Source organism: Henckelia pumila, chromosome 4, assembly GCF_033568475.1.
Source record: "Henckelia pumila isolate YLH828 chromosome 4, ASM3356847v2, whole genome shotgun sequence".
In the NCBI taxonomy this organism is placed as follows: Eukaryota; Viridiplantae; Streptophyta; class Magnoliopsida; order Lamiales; family Gesneriaceae; genus Henckelia; species Henckelia pumila.
Genome location: NC_133123.1, coordinates 205,771,790 through 205,798,508, shown reverse-complemented (window position 1 = coordinate 205,798,508; position 26,719 = coordinate 205,771,790). Strand labels below are relative to the sequence as shown.

The window sequence follows — 26,719 nt, the reverse complement described above, 5'->3', positions numbered from 1 at the left end:
TTTGATTATCAAATATGCCTCCCTGACCAGCACCGACTACTAGACAGACTTTGGCAATGAATCAGCCTGAGCAGATTAATGCTGCACAGATACCAGTGACAACACCTGAACATGGATAGAGTAGTACTTCTGCTGATGTGTTTGGTGATGCTAATCCGATGGAGAAACTTCTGAAACGATTCCAGTCATTTAAACCACCAACTTTGCAAGGAACTGAAAATTCTATTGATTGTGAGAATTGGCTTGAGGATATCGAGCAGTTATTTGAATCCCTCGACTATACAGATGATCGTCGTGTGAGACTGGTGATTCATCAACTAAATGGCCTTGAAAAGAGTTGGTGGATAGTGTCGAAGCGAGCGTTTGAACACCAAGGTATTGTTATTACCTGATTAGTACTTCGAACTGCTTTCTATCAACGGTTCTTTCCAGTTTCTTATCGAAAGGACAAAGGAGCAGAGTTTGCAAGTTTGCAACAGGGACAGTTAAATATCGAAGAATATGTTGCAAAGTTCACTAGCTTGTTGAAGTTTGCTCCACATATTGCTGTTAGTGATGAAGCTCAAGCCGATCAATTCATCAAAGACTTGAATCTTGATGTGTTCACTCTTGTCAATTCGGGACGACCGAATAACTTTGCCGATGCTCTGAATCGTGCAAAGGGGGCTGAAGCAGGAATACTGAGGCAACGAGGAGCACAGTTTGTGCCACAGCCGATGAGACAACCGCAAGATCAGCCACAGATTCCACCACCACCTCGATTTGATGCTGGAGGTAGTAGTAGTGGTAAGAAAAATTTTTAAGGGCAAAAGCAAACAGTTTAAGCGTCCAGGTGGTAGCTCTTCGAGTTCAAGTGGATCCAAACAGTCGATAATTGGACAGAGGTCTGAAGTATACTGTACCAAGTTTGGAGGATGTCATACTAGTGAACAATGCCGAGAAGTTTTTGGTACTTGTCACATTTGCAATCAGACAGGTCATTTTGCACGAGTCTGCCCACAGCGTGGTTCTGGAGGTGCACAGGGTACTGGATCATCGAGACCAGTGGCTCAATCAGGATCTTCTGTGCATTCATTTCAACCACAACCAACAGCATAGGGTAGAGCAGGAGAAGGTGGAGGTCAGTCAGTGAATCAACCTCCAAGGCAGTAGGCTAGGGTGTTTGCACTGACTGAAGAACAAGCACAAGCTGCACCAGATGATGTGATTGCAGGTAACTGTTTCCTTTATGGTTATCCTGCCTATGTCTTATTTGATACTGGTGCATCACACACATTTATTTCTGAGCAATTTGTTTCATTACACGAGTTGCCTGTTGAACCTTTAGCTATTGTAGTATCTATTTCATCTCCGTTGGGAAGAGGTATCATATCAGTGAAGTCTGTACAAAATTGTATATTACAGTCTGAGGGACATGAGATTGAGGTTGATTGTGTTGTACTCGGTTTGTTTGATTTTGATTGTATTATCGGTATCGATACGTTAACCAAGTACAGAGCTACAGTTGACTATTTCCAGAAGATTGTAAGATTCGGACCTGATATGGCTGATGAATGGAAATTTTTATGGTAAGGGATCACGAGCCAGAATTCTTTTGATATCTGTTCTTTCTATGACTGACTTATTACAGAAAGGGGTAGAAGGATTTTTTATCTATGCAGTTGTTGTATTGAAGACTAGCCCGAAATTGGCTGACTTGCCAGTGGTTAGTGAATTCGCTGATGTTTTCCCTGACGAGATACCAGGATTGCCTCCGTTTCAAGAGATAGATTTCAGCATAGAATTGATGCTAGGTACACAATCGATATCAAAAGCACCTTATCGTATGGCACCAATCGAATTGAAAGAGTTGAAAGAACAGCTTGAAGATCTGCTAGCCAAAGATTATATCAGACCGAGTGTTTTGCCCTGGCGAGCTCCGGTTTTATTTGTTAGAAAGAAAGACGGATCGATGAGACTATGTATTGACTACCGGCAATTGAACAAAGCAATGGTAAAGAATTGCTATCCTTTACCTCGTATCGATGATTTTTTTGATCAATTGCAGGGTTCGTCAATATATTCGAAGATTGATTTACGATCCGGTTATCATCAATTGAGGGTAAGAGATGAGGATATCCCTAAGACTGCATTTAGAACCAGTTATGGCCATTACGAATTTATAGTCATGTCGTTTGGTCTAACGAATGCACCAGCAGTTTTCATGGGATTGATGAATAGAGTATTTCAAAAGTATCTAGATGATTTCATGATCATATTTATCGATGATATTTTGATATACTCTAAGAATTTGTGTGATCATGCTAATCACTTGAGAACAGTTTTGAAGACGTTGAGGGAAGAAAAACTGTATGCTAAGCTATCCAAATGTGAGTTTTGGTTGAAACAGGTGGTTTTTCTGGGTCATATTATATCAGGAGATGGTATTTCAGTTGATCCAAGCAAAGTTGAAGCTGTTATCAGTTGGCAGAGACCGACATCTGTGCCTGAAATCAGAAGTTTTATGTGCATGGCAGGATATTATCATCGATTCATCTGAGATTTCTCATCTATTGCAAAGCCTATTACTCAGCTTACACAGAAGAATGCACCGTTTGTGTGGTCTGAAGCATGTGAAACAAGTTTTCTTGAGTTGAAAAAAAGATTGACTACAGCACCAGTCTTGACAATCCCTTCAAGTACTGGTGATTTTGTTGTTTATTGCGATGCTTCTCACCGAGGTTTGGGATGTGTTTTAATGCAGAAAGGACATGTTGTCGCTTATGATTCTCGACAACTGAAACCACATGAAGTCAGATATCCAATTCATGATCTTGAATTGGCAGCTATTGTTTTTGCATTGAAGATCTGACGACATTATTTGTATGGTGAGAAATTCGAAATATTTTCTGATCACAAAAGTCTGAAGTATCTGTTTTCACAATCTGAACTGAACATGAGACAACGAAGATGGCTCAACTTACTGAAGGATTTCGACTGTGAAATCAAATATTATCCAGGGAAGTCAAATGCAGCAGCTGATGCCCTAAGTAGGAAGGTATGTGCCTTATCCTTATCTACTATAGGTGTATCTAATTTGATTGAAGATTGCTGTATTTCTGGATATATATTTGAGACAGATAGAAGACCGATAAGAATTTGTGCTATCAGTGTTGAGCCTGAGTTGTTGATTCGAGTCAAGGAAGCACAGAAATTTGATTTGAATGTTCAGAAATCGATTGAAATGATCAGATCAGGACATTAGTCTGAATACAAGGTTAGTGATGATGATATTCTGTATGTGAATAACCGAATTGTTGTTCCCGATCTTTCAGATTTGAGACAGAATATCTTGACAGAAGCACATTGTAGTCGATTTAGTATTCATCCTGGAGGCAGAAAAATGTACAAAGATTTGAAGAATCAGTACTGGTGGAAACAAATGAATTCTGATATGACCGAATTTGTATCAAAATTCTTGAACTGCCAACAGGTGAAGGCTGAGAGAAAGAAACCAGGTGGCTTATTACAGAGTCTATCTATTCCTGAATGGAAATGGGATCACATTTCTATGGACTTTGTAACAAAATTGCCACGATCATCCCGAGGTTGCGACGCTATTTGGGTGATCATTGACAGATTGACAAAATTTGCGTGCTTTATTCCCTACCGAATGACTTATCGTCATGATCAGATGGCAGATCTCTATATTCAAGAAGTGGTAAGACTACACGGTATGCCAAAGTTGATAGTATCTGATCGAGACCCAAGATTCACTTCGCACTTTTGGCATAGCCTACAGGAAGCTCTAGGTATGCACTTACATTTGAGTACCGCTTGCCATCCTCAAACTGACGGTCAATCTGAACGAACTATTCAGACGCTCGAGGATATGCTGAGAGCTGTGGTACTTGATTTTGGTACTACATGGCAAGATTCTATACCACTCGTGGAATTTTCTTATAACAATAGTTATCAGACGAGTATAGAGATGACACCATTTGAAGTGTTATATGGGAAGAAGTGTCGATCACCATTATATTGGGATGATGTGTCAGAGGTGCCTGAGTTAGGGCCGGATATGATTAGACAGATGACTGAGAAGGTGAAGTTGATACAGCAGAGAATGAGAGCAGCGCAGCATAGACAAGCCAGATATGTGAATGTTCGACGACGGCCGTTATCTTTTAAACAGGGAGATAAAGTATTTTTGAAGATTTCACCTTTCAGGGGTACTATACGATTTGGTAAACGAGGAAAATTGTCTCCATGATTTATTGGGCCGTATGAGATTCTCGAGAAGATAGGCAATCTTTCTTATCGAATCTCTCTTCCTCCATCCTTGTCCGGTATTCATGATGTTTTTTATGTTTCGATGTTGAGGAAGTATCAGCCTGATGTATCGCATATTACCCACGTTGATGAAGCTGAACTCGATGACACTTTGGGTTATTTTGAACAACCGATTCAGATTCTGGATAGGAAAGAAAATCAACTTCGAACGAAGATCATTCCATTGGTGAAGATTCAATGGAGTCGGCACGGAGTTGAAGAAGCGACATGGAAAGTTGAAGAAGACATGAGACAAAGATTTCCTTATCTGTTCCACTGATGTGAGTTCTTATTCAGTTTTCTGTTATTCTTTATTCTTATGAGTATACAGACTGCATATCTATATTGCTTATGAATTCGAGGACGAACTCATGTCTTAGTGGGGGAGAAATGTAAGGCCCGAGATTATTTAATTTAATCCATGATTATTTAATTTAATCTGAGATTATTTAATTTTAATCCGAGTATATTTAATTTGGGAATATTTAGAGTTTCGATTTAAATTCTAATATTCTTAAATTATTTAGGATTGAAATTGAATTAAAATAAGGGCCGAGGACTGAATTGCAATTTATGAAGTTTCTAGGGACTAAAGTGCAATATTATTTAAAGCTATCAGATTATTAGTTGCTTCATCAACATGTATACGTGTGATGTATAGAGAAATTCAAAAAATGGAGAGAAATTGAGAAACAGAGCCGAGATCTTCTTTGTTTTCTTTGAAACTTTGATTTTCAAATCGCCGTATCTTTTGATCCGATCGTCCGATTTCAATTTCGAAAGGTGTTCTGGAATCCTTACGATGAGGGCTTCGATCTAGTGTAAGTTTTTACTTCTTTCCGCATGGTTTGAAGTTCGAAAGTTGGTAGATATAAGATATTGATGATATGTATATGTTCTTTGACGTTTATGTATTCCGATATCGAAACCGGGTTGAAGAATTCATGTTGCTTGTACTTAATCCTGATTTTCATCTTGTGTTCGATGGTTATAGCTGCTGTTATATGGTTTTATGAGTGATTATTTCTGTTGTGATATGCATATGGATTGTATTCAAAGTCGGGAAATGTTTGATATTTTGTCGGTTACCGATTTTCAATCGCTACGCCGCCGGTTTAGGTTGTGAAGTTGTTTTGATAGCCTATGATTGAGCTGAGGATCTTTGATTTTATACTGATACTTCTTGATCATAATCGTTACATTTAAGATTAGTTTCAAGCTCGATCAACTCAGGAAGTCCGACTTTGAACCGAGGAAGTTTGCTGGAGGTTTGAAGTGATTGTATTGACGTTATATTGATGAGTTTGATCCGATTTTGGATTGATCATCTTGAATGAAGTTTGATATGATTGTTCTGATTGTTATATTTCAGATTGGAAGTGTTCAGAACCAAGATATACGAAGGTATAATGATGACATAATGAGTTAGGGAGTTTGAAACTCAAGATCGATTATTCTTGAGTTGTCCCTCCAAAACCACATACTTGTTTATGTTTTGATTTGATTTTGATGTTGTCGATCCATCCCAGGTAGTGGATCTTTGATTTGAGTCGATATGATTATGATACGAGATGTTATTGAATTGGTTCTATGCCGAGGTCGGAGGTTGACCTTATTTTCGAATCCGGAATGATTTCGATAGATGGATATCCATGTCAAGATTGTTTACGAATCTTGATGACAACGACGTGATATGAATCAATTCTTAATCGATATATGCATTATTTACTCTATTGTTGAGTCGATTATGAATAGAGTCGATATGATTTATTTAACGCTTTATATATGTCGATTATATTGGGAATGATTTCTCACCGGAGTTTATCCGGTTTTTGCTTTGTTTTGTATGTGTGCATGACAACAGAGGGGGCATGAGCTAGTCAACGACGACATTGATAGCTCGGGAGAGAGATTAAGCAAGTGAGGACTCGGGTTGTAGCTGAAGGACTAGGCCTTTGAATGTATCAAACTTAGTAGACAATTAGAAACTTGACGCACACTTTTGAGACTTTGTGTAGCTTGTGGTGTTATGCTCCTTATGATCTTCGTTTGATGTAATAAAGACATGAATTTATACTTGAGTTGTTATATGTGTATATATGCATGTTCCTGATTTTATCAACCATGTTTGAGTTGGTTTTGGATTAGATTTCAAGTCTTGACAGCATAAGTGTTTCTGCAGATTTTTCTGGGCAGAGAGGCCGCTCGATCGGTAGGATTCAACCGATCGAGCGAGCCTTAAAAATGCAAAACAGAGAATTGAAAATTTGAGCTCGCTCGATCGGTAGGATTTGACCGCTCGAGCGAGACCAAAATATGCTCAGACACGAGAAATGAGATTTCCAGCTCGCTCGATCGGTAGGATTTAACCGATCGAGCGAGGTGCAATATTTTAAATTTTTTTTTATTTGGTTTGAGTATTTTTTTAAATACATGATTAATTGTTTATTAATCGGTAATTGCCCTAAGATGAGATTAGCAACCCGAGATCCTGACCGCTTAATTCGGTATCAACTAGCAAGTGCACTAGGTCAAGTAATAGTAAAGTGGACAGAGAGTCCAAGTATCGATCCCACAGGGACTGTTGTCAATTCTCAAGAATTAATTATTTTACTTAATCTAGACAAAATAATAAAACAAGTGCTAAGAATTAATTAAAATTTAATTACTAAAATAAAATAAGAATTAAACTAGAAGAAGAATAAATTCAATTAAATAGAGACAACCAAAACACACGCAGGTACCAAACAAATCATGCAAACCAGTGGCAATTCCAGGATCCAGATTTAATCTTAAATCACGGCGAATTATCCTATCTTGTTTAACAGTCTATTTCTAGAACATGTTAAACCTATTCAAGTTATGACGGATTAATTTTCATAATTCTAATCAAACATGAATGCATTCAATATTTGTGATAATTCAGTTTTCACCTAAAATCGCATACTGAAACCGAATACTATTTTTAGTCGGTTTAACCATATGTCAATTATTGGAGTGATCGAAATCAATTCCTAACCTTTCGACTCGGAATTAATTAACAAACAAGTAAATAATTGATCAGGTTATTCACAAGACATAATTTAAATCCAACAATCAATAATATTAACAAAAATCCAAAAATCCTAAATAAACATCCAAATATTCAACATAAAACTGTCTGGCCCAATCTCGCGGTCTTGGTTGAAGAAAAACTAATCAATAAACGAAAATATAGTTCAAACAAAAGTTTAATAATCTAAAGAAGAAAAGAAGAAAAACTCAAAAGGAGCGTTCTTCAATCTCCAAGCCTCCTAGCCGCCGTCTATCTGATACGATTCGAACCCCCTTTCACGTCTGACAATCTCCTATTTATATGTCTTTGAAAGCCCAAGAAATAAAGCCCGGAAACTTGAAAGTTTTAATTCCCGAAAATTCTATTTTTTCTGATTCTGCGACATGCACGGACCCTGGATAAGGGTCCGTGTCTAGATCCGTGCATTAAACTGAAAACGCCGAATTTTTTACGAGGATGCACGGACCCTTATCCGGACCCATGCACGGATCCGTGCATACATCCTTGCCTGCGCGCAGGTTTCTTGAAAAATTCATATCTTCAGTTCTAGCCATCAGATTGAGCTGAAATTTGGACAGCAGCTTCAAAACATCTAAAACTTCAGTTTGAACGGTGGAGATCGGATTTGAATATCTTTAAAATTAAATTTGATTTTTTGAACAAAGCTGCTCCGTAATTTACTCTTCAACAATTTATTTTCCTACAAAATTAACCCGAGGAGGAAATATACACACATGCACTAAAACACATAAAACAATATGAACACACACAAAATAAACATAAAAAAATCACGAACTAATGCATACAAAATGTACTTATCAAGTCCCCACAATATTCCCCACAATATTCTTGCTTGACTGGGATATCAAACCATACCTCTCTACCCCATATTATAGACTGCTTCACAACCATACCTTATAGTCCCTCCTGCTCAAGAATATCAGTAGAAGAAAAACTGTATTATTAAAACCTCATGCTGTTCTATGGCAATACCAAATAATCTTGTCGGTGAAACTTCCTAAAAATGTTTTGCTTGATGCAACGATTGCTACTCCAGATAGTTGAGAATTTAAAAGATAACCATGGACCAGATGCATATTCAGGTGCAGAATTTCATCAAATGTGGAAGGTTTGGTGTTGCCTCTTTTTTTTTTTTTTTTTAAATCTATTGTGAAGATTATTTTCATGAAACTATTGTATCTTAATGGTAATTATGTATCGCTGATCATTTGAAAAACACCCAATCTTTATGATCTGGCGAAAAGTTGAGAAGTTTGTTGTGTCAATCTTCCTTCTGAGAGAAATAATGAGAATTAACAAAAAATATGGAAGACATTGCAACTAGATAGTTGTTTGGTTCACATTGAACAATATGATATACCATTGATCTGGTTTACATGTTTGGTTTAAGAATGTGGTGGCTTAAGCTTTATAGAATTCATCAGTATTGGCTTACTTGATGATAATGTAATTGTTCATGTTATAGTATTATTTGGATCAACATGATGGGTTTCTGTATATTTTGAAGTCGTCAATCTTTTTCTCATGAATTTCTTAAATCTAATTCTCTGGTTCGATTGGCATGCTTGTAGGAGGAGCTGCACTGGAATGAAGAGTTGATAAGACGTTATTTTGGAAGAGAGGTATGCATGCCACTAATGTTTTTTTGAACTTAAATAGCTCACTTAACTTTCAGAAACAATGACTTGGATTTATATTGTTTCCATCCAGATGAGCTCGTACTCAATTTCTCTGGCTCGTCGTGTCAGGACTGTTATTGTTTGTAATATGTAGCATACAATATTAAGATAGTAGAACTATGTAAGACATCGAATTTCTTTTTAAAGGTAAATCCGTCTTCATTGAAAGCTAAAAAAACAAAGTACACAGGAGAGAGAACCAAAACATATCAATAACTAAAATACAAATCCTAACAAGATTGTTAAGCGGACTACAAAGTGACGACCAGACATCACTAAGTTATCCTGGTAAGTATTGACACCATCTCCAATCAAGCCTGGGAAACTCTTTGATGTGGCCGGAAAACATATTCTCTGAGTATAAATGAAACCATCTTTCATCCAAAGCTATCTCCAATGAACATAAAATGCTCTAATTGGGTTCCCGTCATCTTGAAGAATACCACCTACAGAAGATTCTCCTGTACTCCCATGAGAAGCGACCACACATGTTAAGTTTAAACAAAACCAGAATGTGGTTTTTCTCATCTAATCATTGTTAACCCCCACAACAATTTCAATAGCAAGTGAGATTCCCCGAACTTTGGCGGTAGAAGATTAATCTGTCGAATGTCCAATTTGTATGTTCGTGAATCAGCACATAAAAAGATAAAGTTTATAAGCTAGCATTGACTTTTTGGATGCTTTATATGAGTTTCGAGCTTGCCCTGCACTTCTATTTACGTTTGCCCTTTGAATTTCTATTTTGTTACAGGCAAGGGAAGTAAGGCAAGACCTTTGATTGCTGAACCTTAGACAAGAATATAAGTCGTCAGGAAAGTATGATTGGCAGTTTGGCACTTAAGATATTAGTCGTAGTATTGGAAATGCTTGCGCTCTTGATGGCTTTAAAATGCAAAAAGTCCATGCATAGTCTTTCTCAACAATTTTCCATTAAAATTAGCTAGGCTGTAGTTTGTCTTTTACCCAAGTTGTCCCCTTGACATTTGAATCTCTTTAAAGAGGAAAAGACTACCTAATTTGTTCGCTACCTTTTACCTGGATAAGGTCGTTAACGTTTGTTTTCTAATGTTTGTTTTTTTACAAGGCTTTATGGCTTCACCGACGCTTCCTCTCACTGTTTTGGATGAAACATTTGACATCTGACAATCAAAATGTGAATTGCCGTTCTCTGTGCAAAAGTTCCGAGGATGATGACATCTTCATGTTTATAAATGCTGAATTAAAGCTACTCGGTCATTGCACAATCATCCCCGATAATGTGTTTGAGGATTATGAGGCGCAGTCAGTTCATTCTGCCACCTATGTAACATGGCTTGCGAATGTACATTGATTTTTTCTAGTGTCTGATATCTAATATGTGTTTGTTTCACTCATCACCATAATCACTCACTTTTTTTCTGCCGATGGTTGTTAAGCAAATTCCCACGTCTTTTGGACTCGAACTTCGAAACAGTTCACTGTACGAGGCACTCGAGACATTGCTCAAGAAAACCGGTAAGAGTTTTCTTTTGGAATCTGATCTGGCCGAAAATTGTGTCGGCATACAATCTTTGAAATGAAGAACCTACTGCATGATAATAAAGATCGGTTGAACCCCATGTATGATGATTTAAGATCTCATTGTTTGAAAGATGTGGATGTATCGGTTCCAAGAAATTCAGTACATGCATCGATTTCTTCAATGGATTCAGTTGACGGAAACTTTTCAGTTCTAGCCGACTACTTCGCTATTTTAATTCGCGTTGCCCACACAAAAATGAGTTTGCAGTATAGGTTGCTTTTAAGTGGGTTACAAAAATAGAAAACAATGTGTATTTTTTTGGTTATAAATTCATCAAACAACGATGCAATCATGCAAGTAGAGGCCAAATTTTAATGATAGCTAGATACTTAAATTTTCTCCTACGTTTCTTTTTGTAGATGCCGACGAGGCCTTACCCAATGACTAAAGTTGAGTTCAAAGAAATCAATGAAAATAATAAGATATGTTCAAAAATCATGCGAAAAGTCTAAAAGGGATCAATTGAATTCTGTTGATAAATCTGTGAGATTATATAAAAGTAAATAAAAATTCATCAACTTCACATAAGTCTATAATTTTAAAAAATCAATAAAAAACAATAAACCTCTGGATTGAATACACCTCTGTTCATTTGTAGATTTGCAAGTCGTACCTGTTCTATGCTTGTAGCACATTTGATTTGGGTAGAAAAATATGATTTACGCAAAGGATTTGGAAGTTAGATTTTAAAATGATATCCATATTTCGTAGATCCTTGCATTTGTTTTTTCAAGAGCTTAAATTTTGCATTGATGAAATTGAGACTCGTCATATCTATCTATCTTTTTTTTTTTATATTATAAAATGATGAATGAGAGATATAGTTGTTACATGATGTCAAATTTCATTATTGTTCAAATTTTGTTTAGAGTTTTAAGTTAGTCAAATTTCATAGCCGATTGAATCGCAGGTTTGCCCCTAAGACTAGGTAGTATTTGAGAGAGTTTTTGGGAAATCCTTATCAGTTTTTCCTTAACAAAATTTTCAAAATTTTGCTGTTTGGCAGAACTTCTAAGAAACATGTCCCACCTTTAACTTGAATTTTGAAATTTTGTCAAGGAAAAATGAATAGTGATTCTTAGAAACTCTCCCAAACAATAGCTAACATGAGAGTGTTGATTAAGAATTTAAAAAACCGAAATCAATAAAATAAACCGAATCGATCTAATCAATTCGGATGAATTGTTTGTCATCATAAATTAATTGTTAGGAAGGACACATGTTATGCGATAGAAATACGAAACTTCCTGACCGTCGATTCAAAACCAACGGCCAGATCTACGTCATCATGGAACCCATTACACCAATCTCAATCGACGGCTACGAATTACCCCCGTCATCCATCTACGGCCCACATTGAACATAGCAGCCCACGTAAAATCCACCCTAGATCCATCAAATTGGCCAACTCCCCTATCAGCCGTCTTCGCGAAATCTCTCCTCCTTCCTTTCCGGCTACAACTGAAGATTGGAGGGAGGGGTAGATGAACGGCGGAGATTCGAATCAGCAGCAGAATATGCAGCAACAACAGCAGTATCAGCAGCAGTGGGCGGCGATGCAGCAGTATCAGCAGCAGTGGGCGGCGATGCAGTATCCGGCCATGGTGATGCAGCAGCGGATGATGTACAATGTGCATTACGTACCGTACTACCACGGCAACCATATGCAGCAGCAGTATCAGCACCAGCAACCGCCGACGCAGCCGGTAAAGAATAATCATCAGATTCAAAGCTCGGGTGATGACAACAAGACCATCTGGATTGGAGATCTTCAGCAGTGGATGGATGAAGATTATCTGCAATCTTGCTTTTCTCAAACTGGAGAGGTAAAAATGTTATCTTTGCTATATCAATAGATTAAAATCTTGTCTTGATCGGTACTTGGAGTTTCTAATTAATCATTTTTACAGTTGCTGACTTGGTTTGACCCTATAATTTGGAAAATAATTGGTCGACGTAAATACCTGGTTTTGTTTTTACTTGTTTAAGCATTTTTTTTTCCTGATGGATCACACGCAAGCATCAATGATTTGGAAATAAATTCAATAAAGTACCTAACAATCGAGGTTCATGGGAAACAAATCTCATCATCTGAACACTTGGACCACCAATAAAACTGAACCTACGGTAAAATCTCTTTAATCAAGAAAGCAAACCACTACACGCCTCTTGATTATTGCCTTAAATCAACACACGTTTTTTTAGTTCATATGTGGTTAAGAGTTTTACTTGGTCAAAAGTTATTGATTTATAGGCTCTAGAGCCTTTACTTATCTTGAGGATATTGGGGTATAGTTTGGTATAATATGGAATTTTTTGGTGTGAAATTCTTCTACATCAGTGGTTAAAGGAAAAATGATGAACTTTGACAATCTTCATTAAGTTGTTGATGACTTGGTGTTTGAATGAGCTGAAAGCCATGGTCATTAATCTGCTATAGGCTGTAATAGGATTTTGTAAGTGGTTGAACAGTGTTTTGATTTGAAGTGCTCGAGAAAGTTTTTTTGTTTTTGTTTTTTTGTGAAGAACTAGCTGTGTTTAAAGAGTTCTGGTAATATCACTACTATGTATAATTGTGAGCTTGGAAGATGGTGCTTGAGCTTAGTTTTTATTGTTTTTAGTTCCTAGATTTTGGATTAACTAAGTTCTTATTGTTGAGAAGGTTGTCTTCATAAAGGAGATAAAAACGAGAAAGATTTCCCCTTTTTTTCTCGGATGAAGTTTTGTTGGGTTAACTTTTCTCATGGATGAAGGTTAATCACTGTCCGTTGGTCTAGGACATTCCTCTTGATTTAAAAATTTGAATGTAGGAGATTTCTGAGATCAGTTGAGCACAACATCTTTTCATTTAGTTACTAGTCTTGAAATTTTGGTTCCAACTTTGAGAACTCTCTTTTGTAAAACACATGTCCTTTTTAATCTTAACGTTTATCTAATTTTGCAAAACATCCGTCCTTTTTGTAACTGCTAGAAGCAAGGAAAAAATTGGTCTTCTAAGAAAGGAAAGATATCTAAAGCTGTATACAATCCACTTAATGATCCTACAGTATCCAAAACATCAATACCACAGAAACCCTGCACCCTATGGTACGGGGATCAAAGATTATGGTAGTGACTGAGAGAGATTCTAGTAAGCACTTCTCAGCTTTTCCTTCACAAAAATTTGAAATTTCGTGAAGAAAAAACTGAGAAGTGCTTCCTAGAAGCTCTCCCAAACACTACCTATATATAACAAATGCGATACTCATATAGAGCAAGAGTTCCAAAACATCAAAATAAATATTAAAAAAAATTAACAATCAAATTTTACCCTGGAAATCTAAACATTGCCACCTGTAGAAACAACGTAAGGCAAATTTAATGTCCAGTAACATTCTACAGATACAATTATTTAGATTTCCAGGGTAAAATTGGATTGTTAATTTTTTTAATATTTATTTTGATATTTTGGGAACTGTTGCTCTACATGAGCATCGGATTTGTTCTTTATCATTGCTGGAATTGATCTCTTACGAGACCATACATGCAGGTTGCTTCGGTCAAGACTATACGCAACAAGCAGACTGGCCAATCAGAGAGATATGGATTCATCGAGTTCAATTCTCATGCAGCAGCTGAGAAAGCCCTGCAAAGCTACAATGGCACTGTGATGCCAAATACCGAGCAACCCTTCCGCTTAAACTGGGCAGGATTTAGCACTGGTGATAGGCGCCCTGAAGCTGGTTCAGATTTGTCAATATTTGTTGGAGATTTGGCTACTGATGTTACTGATGAGATGTTGCATGATATCTTTGCCTCTAGATATCCATCTGTCAAAGGTGCAAAAGTAGTAGTGGATTCGAGCACTGGTCGTCCAAAAGGTTATGGCTTTGTCAGGTTTGGTGATGAAAATGATAGGTCTCAAGCCTTGACTGAAATGAATGGTGTCTGTTGTTCTAGTAGACCTATGCGTGTGGGAGTTGCAACTCCTAAGAAACCTTCAGTACAGCAACAATATTCTTCACAAGGTATGGAATCCTTTGCACTGTTCTGCAACTTCTGAAATTTTTGCTCCAAAGATTCACTACCTCACCTGTATATAAATTGTTCTCCATATAATTTATCTGCGGCGGGTGGTAGAGAACTTGTGTTTATCTATAAATACCTATTATTTGACACGGTCTTACTTAATTTTTGGTGTCCTTTTACTTTTGATGCTTCACTTGCTAAAAATTAAATGGGAGCTACTGGCTTGCATCTTCGTTTCATCTTTATTTAGGGTCAAACCTCATTGGAGTTAGTCTTCTATTCTGTTAATAGCAGTTCAGAGATGTACTCTGATTTAATTTTTCTTGAAATTCTGTACTTACTTTCACTGTGTAGCTGTGGTATTTTCTGGTGGATATGCACCAAATGGTGCTGTGCCCCTAGGTCAGTCAGATAGTGATTCGCCTAACACGACTGTGAGTCCCTTCTACAGTTAGTTACCATAAATTTTTATTGTACAACTATTCATGGTATCCGTTTTTGTTCTAGATATTTGTGGGAGGACTAGACTCTGATGTCACTGATGAGGAACTCAAACAGTCTTTTACTCCATTTGGAGACATTCTGTCTGTAAAAATACCTGCTGGAAAGGGATGTGGCTTTGTACAATTTGCTAACAGGTAAATCCTGTGGTGTGAGTCGCAAGTGCATAGATTATGCTAGAAAATGAGTTAAAAAAAATTTAAAAAAGGTTCAAATCGAAAGTTGGAAACATTTGTTCATTCAAACAGCTTGTGAGCAAACAGCTTGTTAGGTTTTTAGAGCGTAATTAGGCTTTAAAATTTTGTTTATAAAAAAAAAACTTATAGGCTGTCAAAATAAACTGTTTGATAGCGTATAAGTTTTTTTTTTTTTAGAAAAAAAGGTTGGGTTCCCCCAATTTCTTTTTTAAGTTCTTGTTTGAATGTGTTTAAAATATCAAATTATCATATATTTTATAACATTTCAAACATATCCTCTTATTACTAATAATAGTGAATATTTATTATTATTAAATAGTATTTTTTATTTTTATTCTTTTTATTATAAATTCATTCATGATTGATATAATTATTATATTATAAATATTTTATTTATCACTGTAATAAATTGATATTATTAATTATAATTATGTGGACCTCTTTTTGAATTTATATTTTTTACACCTCTATTAATGTATTTCGTTTCCTATCCCCAAAAAAAATAAAAATAAATGATATCTTTTATTATTATTACTATTTATATTACCATTATATAAAATTTTATTAATTATAATTATTTAATAACTATAGAATGATGATTATAATTAATAATTACTAATAAGTTATCACTATGCTATTATTATTACTTTCATAAAAACAATTAATATTATTTCTACAATTAATAATACTATTATACGAATGATAATAAATATTATTAGTTACTATTCCAATGATATTATCTAATAATATTAATTAATTACTAATAATTTTATAATATAAATATTATCATAATTATCAACAATTACCATTATAACTATATGATCCACTATTTCTATTGTAATAAACATTTTATTTATTATATTTATAATAATATCTAAAATTATTGATTATAATAATGATTGTTTATAATTATATTAATAATAATTATTATTATTATTATTATTATAGAAAACTATAAGTCATGTTTGTGTTAAAAATAACCATGTGTGTCAATTTCATAATGTCATACTCTTTTAATAACTATCCTAACCAAAAGATCTTGCTATGTCAAACATATTAACAGCCTTAAGCTCATAAGATGCAAACACTTGGCAACATTAAAATTGCATTTTGCGAACATTGAATTTTATTGGGTTTGAACTCAAATAATTTTAGCTTCCTTTGATTTGAAATATTGGTTGGATGGATGATGCAAGATATTTAATTAGTAAAACCCTTCGCATTAGGATGGTTCGTTCATCATGATCTTTGGTCGAGGTAGTCCTATCCTATACTGAGTCTAAAGGGTCTCTTAACAATCCCGTGCTTGTCCATCTTCTTATATGTAGTGCCTTCTATAGAAATGTGTTTTTCCTATCATATAGTGGAGAATACACCATATTTGATGTCACAAAATTCTTGAAAAAAGTAGAATAAAAGTTGTGATTCTTGGTATACATGTTTTTGTGGCGATGGACACGATAACTTTTTTTTTTTTTTTTTTCCCAAGAGTATATTATTAACTAAATAGGGGTGTTCTAAATTAAAATCCTGGATGTTGGGCCTAAGGGTGCACACAAGAGAGTCAATCGAGTACCTTACTACTCGAGCTCGACTCGATTTAAATTCTATCTGCTTGAACTTGACCGTGCATATGTCGAGGTACTCGAGTTCGTTCTCGAAAAGCTCAAAAGTCATGAAAAATTTTAGGGGTATAAATTTTAGGTATATATCTGCAAAAATTCCTTGAAGTTTTACATCTTCTAAATTAAAAAAATGTAGTTACTGGAGTCGCTCGTGAGCTACTTGAGTAGAATTATTAAAACTCGAGCTCGGTCAAATCAAGCTTGAATCGAATTTTAACCGAGCCGCTCAGGAGTAGCTTGATTGACTTGCATCCTTAGTCAGACCCTCATTAAAAAAAAGCATGGAATGAGTCTAAGCGACTAATTTGCTACCAAGAAAATTGATATACATGCAGCTACTGCATTACCATGGCATGACCCGTTGAAGTTTTAATATACCATTTGAACAGAAGCGATGCAGAGGAAGCAATTCAGAGATTAAGTGGCACGGTTATTGGCAAGCAGACAGTTCGTCTTTCTTGGGGTCGAAATCTAGGAAACCGACAGGTAAATCTTCCATTTTTGTTTCATTTCGATGATGGGGATATTTCTTCCTGGGAAAATCTTAATTCTTTCCCATTTAACTGTATAGTGGCTTGAAATTTATCTTTTGTTTCCTCAAAACAAAACATTTGGCTGAAACATAACTAGGCATCTCTCTCTGTATTTTCTGCTTATTCACTTCTGTAAGGTTATGTTGAATGGAGAAGTGGAAAAGGTGCACTTTGGCCACCTTTTTAAATATTTTCTGTTTACACAAGACCCATCGTTTTTAATATTTGCCGTGACAGTTCTGATAATGAAATCCGGGGAAATATAGATATAGTTCTTCACCAATGTGAAACGTCCATGCATCAAAATATATATTGAAGATCAAGTCCTATCTATTGTGTGCTGCACTAGAGGGAGAGTTGATGATGTTTCTTTTTTCCAGTGTTCTAAATGGCGGTCGAGGCGGCCGCCTAGGCGGTAGGCAGCCCTCGACCGCCCCGCCTTTGTCTAAGGCGGTCTCTGAGGCGGTTCGAAGCCATCCGGCGGGCGAGGCGATGAATGATTTTAAAATCCCAGTCTACTATCAAAGTCAAAGATTTTTAAAAACCAGTCAAAGACAATCAATTGAAAAAACCCTAGATAAAATAAAAACACCACATTCTCTTTTGCATTTACTTTTGGTTTCAAGTGTCATCCATCGTCAGCCACCGCCTGCCTCAAACCGCCTCCAGCTGCCCTCCGCCACTGTTGCCATCAGTCACCACCTTAATTGTCTTGTTAGTTTGCATTTATATATTTATTTGCACTTTGTTTAGATTATATTATATTGTATGAAGTTTTTTTATGCATAAATATTATTTAGTTACATATATTTAGGGGTGGGCGTTTATTCTTGGGTATCGGGTACCCGAACCGACCCGATCGGGTCGGGTAATTTCTAAAATTTTTGGGTTCGGGTTTTACCCGAACCCGATAATTCAGTTATCGGGTTGGTGTCGGGTACCATATTTATGACCCGATCGGGTTCGGGTACCCGACACAATAGAAGCCCAATACTAATGTGTCTAATATATTGTACACCAACCCAAACACAGATCTGATGTTTCCCATTTAACGGCTGGAAATATTAATTTCTCACCCAAATCTCATCTTCTTCACTTGTTCTGAAATTTCTCGGTTATGGACTTTGCATCTATTATTCTATCTCATGTCATGTCATCTAATCTCATCTTCCTCCTGGCTGTGAAATTTCTGGGCTCTGGAATCTATACTTATTTCTCCATCTCTCGCCGCCGCTCCCCTCGTTCTCGCATTCTTCCTCAGGCAAGTCGATTCGGCTATGTGAAAAACTGAAGTAGCTTAAGATGTGTCTATTCGGCTATGTGCAGTGTGCTATATGGGTTCAATCTATTCCTTCACGCTCATTAACAACAATCGATGCAATTGATGAGTGGAATTTCTTTTAAATTGCTCGAATCAAGTCTTAACAAAATTTGTACTTTTCAAGCCATTTTTATTCAATAGAGGCCCAATCTTTTCTGGATGTTTTTTTATGCATTAAATTTCGGATACCCGATGTCGGTTACCCGACACTACCCGAAAAATTTCGGTTACCCGAAAATCGGGTAGTTGATTTTTCGGGTCGGGTTCGGGTAGTAAAAAATGCTACCCGACCCGAAAAAACCCGAACCCGAGCTATCCGACCCGACGCCCACCCCTACATATATTACATAAAAATTATGACTATTTGTGATTACATTGCATTATTATATATAATTACCTATAAAATAGCTAAAAAAAATTCAACCGCTTAGGCACTGCCTGGGCACCGCCTAGGCGGCCGAGGCGGTAGGCGGTCACTGACCGCCCCGCCACCGCCTCCCGCCATTTACAATATTGCTTTTTTCGCATGTTTCTTATCTATTTCACCATGTATTACCTTCTCTGTCCTTTTTGCTTTGCAGATGAGAATGGATTCTAATAATGGCTCATACTATGGCAAACAAGTTAACAATGGATATGGACACAGCAAGACTACAGCCTTTGGGGCCTCTTCAAACGGTCACGCTAACCATCAGCAGCCAGCGAGCTAATATATTCTGCAATTGTTCTGAGATTTAGCAGAAATATCGTCACTCAGAAGAACAAAGTCTCCTATAAAGGATTTTGTAGCATTAAGGTGATACCATCGTGCATGTACTGAGACTACATATATATTGTTGAAAGAACTTAAATAGAATGTTTCATGAATTTTGTAGGTGGATTAAATACCACGTGAGAGACAACCTCAGTAGTTGGTACTTTTTCTTGGTGTACCTTTACGTGTGAAATTTTGAATGTGAGATTTTTCCTTTTTGTTGTGGTTTCTAGTCCTTTATTTATTTATCTTCTTTCTTTTACTTTTCAAAATGATCTCCCCCCCTCTGTTTTAGCTCGTGTACTTGATAATGTGAATCAAATACCTATTTGGGAACCTATATATCTATAGCTGTGCGTCGTATTTTGCATCATTCACACTCCATTTAATATCATAATATTTTATATATAAGTGGAGTGCAAATAACAATATTCTTCGTCATCCTCGTGTGATAAATATTTTATTATCCCATGTCATGAGCCAACAATACATTAAAATACCAAGGACATTGATAAATTTTGAGCCCCTGAATTAGCAAATAATATCCGATTAGAAGTTGACAATAAATTGCGAAATAAAATGGAAAACAGATAAAAATTAGATTTAAAACTAAGTACGTGAAGAGCCAGTAGGCCTGAGTTATGGGAACAATACTTGCCCGAAAAACATAAGAGTGATGTAGAAGTGATAATATTTAGTTATTTACCACTAAACACTAAGCAATCTACAAAGAACATAAACAATTCATATCTTTAGAGACCTCAAGATCCAGTTTCAGCCCCAACTGTCAAACCAAGTTCTCAGTTCCGAGGCTTATGAACATACGGTTACCTTCAAATCAAAGAGCATGCCGGGATACAACGAATAAAACCTGTGATAATTAAGCACAAATTATTACTTGAGTTAGTAAACTGCATACCTTAATATTATCAATTTACTAGAACAAGAACTAAAGCAACGAAGAGGTGGATATCAAGATAAAATCAATAGTACCAGCATCTGCCCATTTCATAGTTTACTGACTTTAATTTCAAGAAAAAAGAAAATTATTTCCATTCACCGAAAATTTTGATTAACTTGCTCAATCTGATACAAATTTTTTGTTAACTGTGCCAACCATAGGAAAAACATATATAAAAGATAATAATGTAGTTATTTGGGAAATAACCAAAAACAAGCCTTTCTAATATTGTTAGCTCATCCACGTGCAGCAACTGAATATGTGTTTGCATGACCCATGACAACATCTGAAGTTTTAATCTTCAACAAAATACATAATACTGTAGAATAATTTTAAACACGCAACAATCAAAGAAAAAATCTACTCTTGCTATAGATGACACCTTGTTAACCGAGTACTCCCTGGTTTACGGTGTATCTCAGGAAGGACTAAATGAAGCTGATAAAATGTTGAGGTTGCCTGGTCAACTAGAGGTGAACTTTTCTCACCATTCGGGTTATGTAACAGTTAATCGTTAAGCGGGGTGAGCACTGCTTTATTGGTTTGTTGAGTCTGAGGAGCCTTCAGACAGGGACGAAATCCTCTGCTACACTTGGTGCTGCAGTTGAATGGGGGTAAGGGATTTAAACTAGGAAGGTTTTTCTGGTTTTTAAGCAATTATTTGTTGCGTGTTCGGGGATTTTAGGCGCTTCTTCAATTGGGGCCGGAGCATTGATGGAACTTGGGCCGTTTCATTTGAATCCTGCTGGAGAAGCATTATGTTACAAGCATGCTTGAAACAATGGTAGGTACTTGTTTCTTGAAACAATCTACTTCCATTTATCTATTTCTTGAAATTTATTGCAGTTGCAAATATCTGGTATTCTCTGGCTGGTATTGGATTTTCTTAATCAAATATGACAACATATTATGTTACTGGTGACAGAAGAACTGCTGCATATTCTTACAGCTTTCTGGTTAACTGGCAAGCAGCCCTGTATCAGAAGATTGTGCTAGCTATTGGGATAAAGTCTCGGATTAGATACACGGGATCTACATTTTTATGCACCAAGATGTGGTTATTCTTCAAGTGATCCCTGGGTATACATTCTTTGGTTATTCTTGAATTAGCACAAAACATTTTTCTCTATCGAATGCTTATATAAAACTACATCTTATATTTTGTTTTCCTAAAAGATGTGTGTTAAAATGCAAATAGGTACTCGATGACTAACCTTGGTGAACCTGTCAAAACTCCATTACATGCCTGGTACTCGAAATACGAGGTTAGGAAGGAAAAACTGAAGATATTTAACTCTTGAGTTCATGGTTGGATAAAAAATGACGGTTTGCATCACTTCTTAGACGTTGGAGGCTAAGTTGCTGAGTATCAGAATGTGACGTTCCTGACTAAAAGAGGATTAGGACATTTTGTTTTGAGTTACCAGACCGAGCATGCTCTTGTCTTTTTCTCATCTTTCTTGGAGGGGAAGCCGCCTCCGAATAATTATCCCTCTTAAAAGGGAAAAACCTCAAATTATCATATTTGACAGGGTCTCAGGCTGGTTGCTTCTACGTATGTTTACTTGAGAAAATATTAGGCAGAGATATGATAATCATCGAATTTCTCACACCGATTCAGTTAGCGAAGAAGCATGTCCGTGTGGAGGTGGCCTTATCTTTTAGGTAGTTTTTGGGAGGGCTTCTAGGAAGTACTTATCAGCTTTTCTTTCACAAAATTTCTATCAAATTTCAAAATTTTGTGAAGGAGAAGCTGAGAAGTTCTTCTAAACACTATCTTAATATCTGATTAATAATTGGCGATTTAATCTTTGATCAAATTATAAGCAGCAGGTGGCAGGAAGAAATCATGCAAGGAAGAGCAGAATCAGATATATACTTAGCCGTTGGGAAACTGAGTTAGTTGTTGGTTAAAATGAGTTACTTGTAATGCAAAGCATAAATGGAGAATAAACATTTACATTTCCTTGTATCTTGTAATTGAGTTTCTTGTGCAGAGAAGTGAATAAAATCTCTGCTTGAGTTCCGAAATTAAGCGTGCTTCAATTCTCTCAGAGTTCTCTTCGAGCAAGCTCTCACTCTATGTGGCATTAACTTAAATAAAACACATATTTCTTTGATTCAAACAAGGTAAAATAAGCATGCCCCTGGTTTCTCGGCTGACAAGCATTCCACACGGTCAAAACACAACAATTTTTATTTATCACACATTCATTCTACAATGTATCATATCATGCTTATCCCGAGTTTTTACCCTGTCAAACATCCTTCATATTTGGTCATTCATGCACTTGAAACATTTCATTTAGACACAAAATATGATGTATCTTCTGATATTTATTTGAAAATCACAGAATCTTCTGTGGTGGAGTAATCTCTAATGCTAGTGAAGTTCACAAACTAATCAAAACTTAACCATCAAATCTAAATGCGAAAAACAAGACCACACGAATGTTAATCTCGTGGTAAATAAAACAATTCATGAAAATTCACTGGTTCGATCTTCATTTATCAGAATAAGTAATAAAAGTCCTGTATAATTTGTTGGATCAGAGGAAATGGTGCCATTTTTGTTAATGAAACAATCAAAACAGAGAAACTATCAGGTGAAAAAAGGGGAAACAGAAACTGGCCGGCGCGTCCTCTAGTCCAGTCTTGTTCACTTGTCTCTTTCATATCAACATCTTCCTTTCGTCCCATTATGAAAATATGAACATTCAATCATCTGTTTGTATTTTCTCACAACTATTAATAAATATTATTCCGAAGGCATCTTTTACTCAGCAATGGTCTACTTTCCAAGATCATCATAGAGAATGCCAATGAAGATCAAGTCGATAAATAAAAACAAGCATAATGTTGATACATACAATGATTTCTTGTTTGGTAAGTGTCCCAATGAAACTATATATAAACACCATGATCCTATTCATGAAAAAAGACCTCTCCTGTGGCTGTTTCGTACAGAAAATGAAAGGGCCTTCTGTGTTTCTTTCTGTTTTGTGCCTGGTGGCTTCAGTACAATGTTATGGTGGGAGAGGACGCGACCCTCTTGGGAAACTTCTCAATGCCAAAAGGGCAAAAAGTTCAGAAAACTATGTCACAGAAGATGCCTCGACTGAATATTCACCGGTTTACATAGCACAACAGGACGGATTAAAGGACTGTGACAAGATTTTGAATTTACCTGGACAACCAAGTGTGAACTTTTCTCAGTATTCGGGCTATGTTACAGTTGATCCTAAAGCAGGGAGAGCACTCTTTTATTGGCTTACCGAGGCTGAGGACCCGTCGGATAAGCCTCTAGTCCTCTGGCTAAATGGAGGTAATTATTATAACTAGTAAATCTAGATATGTTTGTTCTTCATAATGCCATGATTTGTAACACAAAACTTGATGTAGCAAAATTTTGAGATGCAGGACCCGGATGTTCTTCCATAGGAAATGGAGCTATGACTGAGCTCGGGCCGTTTAGGGTGAATCCTGATGGAAAAACATTATGGTACAACAAAAATGCCTGGAATACAGGTAGATTAAAGACCACTTAGAATCTAGAAAAAAATTTACAAGAAAAAGTACTAATGGATTAAATTATGACTCTGAAATCGATGCAGTTGCAAATATCCTGTTCTTGGAATCTCCGGCTGGTGTTGGATTTTCTTATTCAAACACAACATCAGATTATGTCACTGGGGACACGAGAACGGCAGCAGATTCTTATACCTTTTTACTAAACTGGTTGGAAAGATTTCCCGAATACAAAACCCGCGATTTCTACATGACAGGAGAGAGTTATGCTGGTCACTATGTGCCTCAGCTGGCTCAACTGATCCTTAAAAACAATAAAATAACAAATCAAACTGTCATTAACTTGAAAGGAATTGCTGTGAGTAATAAACTTACTTTTACTTGTGTTGAAAATGTGGTTGAATAATTCACATATCTTTCTATGGGATTCTTGGTTTACAGATTGGGAATGCATATATTGATTATGAAGATGAAATGAGTGGCATGTATGATTATTTCTGGTCACACGCCCTCGTCTCTGATGAACATCAAGAGGCCATTCTGGCGAATTGCAACTTCTCTTCGAAGGCGACAGTGACCCAAAAGTGTCAAGAATCAACAGATGCAGCAGATTTCGACGTAGGCGACATTTTCATCTATGGCATTTACGAACCTTGGTGCGACTCTAACTCCACGGCTCCATCGGTATGCAAGCAAGAATCAGCTCCTTAACACAACCTTAAACCTTTGACCAGTATCCTTAATATAACTCATTCTTCATTAAAAATAGATAACTGGATTCGATCCTTGCACCGGTGACTATGTTGATCCCTACTTAAACTCACCAGAAGTGCAGAAGGCGCTCCACGCAAACGTCTCTGGGATTCCAGGACCATGGGAGGGTTGCAAGTACTACACCTATCCATTTTGCCAAAAAAAAATTCATGAATAGTCTTTTCATAAAACCAGACTTTTAACAGTTAGATTTGGACACGTTTTTTTTTTTTTTGATTAACCACTCGATTTCTATGAAGTGACTTCATATTTACCAACTGGAATGATGAGCCAGAATCAGTTTTACCAGTGATCAAGGAGCTAATGACTAGTGGCATCAGTGTTTGGATTTACAGGTTTTTGACTCTCTTTACTTAATCTCATCACATATCATACATTGTTCTCACTAAAAATTTCTTGTTTTCAAATGAAACAGTGGTGATACAGATGGAAGAGTGCCAGTGACAACCACTAGATATTCAATGAACAAGATTGGATCATCAGTAAAAACATCATGGTACCCCTGGTACACACAAGACGAGGTCCGTATCATTCCTAGGAAACAAAACACTTGGCCTTGATCAGAGAATATGTTTCTAATGATTATTCTTTTGATCTTTAAGGTTGGAGGTTATGCAGTAGAATACCAAAATGTGACCTTTGTGACGATAAGAGGAGCAGGGCATTTTGTTCCGAGTTACCAGCCTGAGCGCGCACTTACCTTCTTCTCATCATTTTTAGCTGGAAAGCTTCCTCCAAGTCAGAGCTAAATAGATCATCAAGAAATATGTCTTGAAAACTTGTTAAGAGTGGTTTGCTCTCACAAAAGAGTGATCACAAATTGCTTTTGTTTAAAATTAAATGCATTGAATGCATAGTATTTGAATTTATTCTGTTTGAGGATATCTTTTTGTCTATTTCTTTGTTCTTTCTTTAAAAAAAAACGACGAACCATATTTCCTCGTGTATAAACATAAATTAATGGCCAAGATATAAGTTTATCAATTTTCTAAATTTTTGGTATCTTTATATTAAATTAAAATTATAAAAAGCTTTCACCCACGTATCAAAAGTTTGTTGCTCTAGAGAGTTTAATTTTAATTAACTAGTAACAGACAGATACGTGCGTTGCACGTGAATATCGAACTTGAATGCACTATGAATGGTTACAAAATTTTACAAATGAACGTTATACGCAATTTTTTTCATCTCTTATTCAACTATTTTAAACAACCGTGATTTTTTCAATTATTTTCTTGTTCCATTTTCTAACATCATTCATTTTTTATCTTTTATTTTTATTTTTCCTAATTTATTTTCGATTAAATTCACCAATCCTATCAGCGTCTCTTATTTCCATGTTTCTTTGTCAATATAAAATTTGATGTTATTTAGTCTCTTTGACACTTACATATATTTTTATTGTGATATTATTGCTTTATTTATTTGAGTTATTGTAATATACTTTTTTATTTATTTATTTAAGTTCACTTTTTGGGTTTTCTTTCCTCAATCCCCCCCTTTTCCTTTTGTGTTTTATTAAGAATCACTCGATTTTCTCACTTTTTTCCACCGTAACTAACAATACATCATTTTAAGGTATTAATTTGTCAAATTTAAAAAAAAAACATTGTGTGATTTGTTGTTTGGTTCTTTAAATTTTTTTTATGTTTAGACATACATATTTCTTGTAAATTAACCAAATGTAATATTAAATAAATTTTCAACATTCTCCTTCGACACATACTAAAGTTATTAGTATTACTAATAATTATTATATACATAAATTAATTAATTTTGTATGGATTTTTAGTTTATAATAACTTTTATATATAAATTTGGATACAAATTATTCATGTACCAAATTGAGAGATAATAATGTAAAATCACAATTTAAAACTCATACTT

At 35.9% G+C, this 26,719-nt stretch overlaps 3 protein-coding genes and 1 pseudogene across 3 annotated transcripts; all 4 read left to right on the top strand.

Annotated features, from left to right (window-relative positions):
• The window catches only part of LOC140862662 (uncharacterized), a 36,399-nt pseudogene extending 33,860 nt beyond the window's left edge, over window positions 1–2,539 (top strand).
• A 5,851-nt stretch (window positions 2,540–8,390) lies between these two features.
• Window positions 8,391–10,913, top strand: LOC140862661 (uncharacterized). Its single transcript, XM_073265691.1, has 4 exons — window positions 8,391–8,495; window positions 8,959–9,009; window positions 10,154–10,390; window positions 10,485–10,913. Exons 1-4 carry the CDS (start codon window positions 8,391–8,393, stop codon window positions 10,626–10,628), a joined length of 537 nt encoding a protein of 178 aa, XP_073121792.1. The 3' UTR covers window positions 10,629–10,913.
• A 1,103-nt stretch (window positions 10,914–12,016) lies between these two features.
• LOC140894749 (polyadenylate-binding protein RBP47-like) lies at window positions 12,017–19,787 on the top strand. Its single transcript, XM_073303348.1, has 6 exons — window positions 12,017–12,456; window positions 14,160–14,637; window positions 14,993–15,072; window positions 15,146–15,276; window positions 17,351–17,447; window positions 19,397–19,787. Exons 1-6 carry the CDS (start codon window positions 12,115–12,117, stop codon window positions 19,523–19,525), a joined length of 1,257 nt encoding a protein of 418 aa, XP_073159449.1. The 5' UTR covers window positions 12,017–12,114; the 3' UTR covers window positions 19,526–19,787.
• A 3,258-nt stretch (window positions 19,788–23,045) lies between these two features.
• Window positions 23,046–25,581, top strand: LOC140864608 (serine carboxypeptidase-like 26). Its single transcript, XM_073268891.1, has 8 exons — window positions 23,046–23,855; window positions 23,951–24,058; window positions 24,145–24,416; window positions 24,500–24,742; window positions 24,828–24,946; window positions 25,072–25,167; window positions 25,248–25,353; window positions 25,435–25,581. The coding sequence occupies exons 1-8, from the start codon at window positions 23,387–23,389 to the stop codon at window positions 25,579–25,581; spliced, it is 1,560 nt and encodes a 519-aa protein (XP_073124992.1). The 5' UTR covers window positions 23,046–23,386.
• Window positions 25,582–26,719: the final 1,138 nt, after the last annotated feature.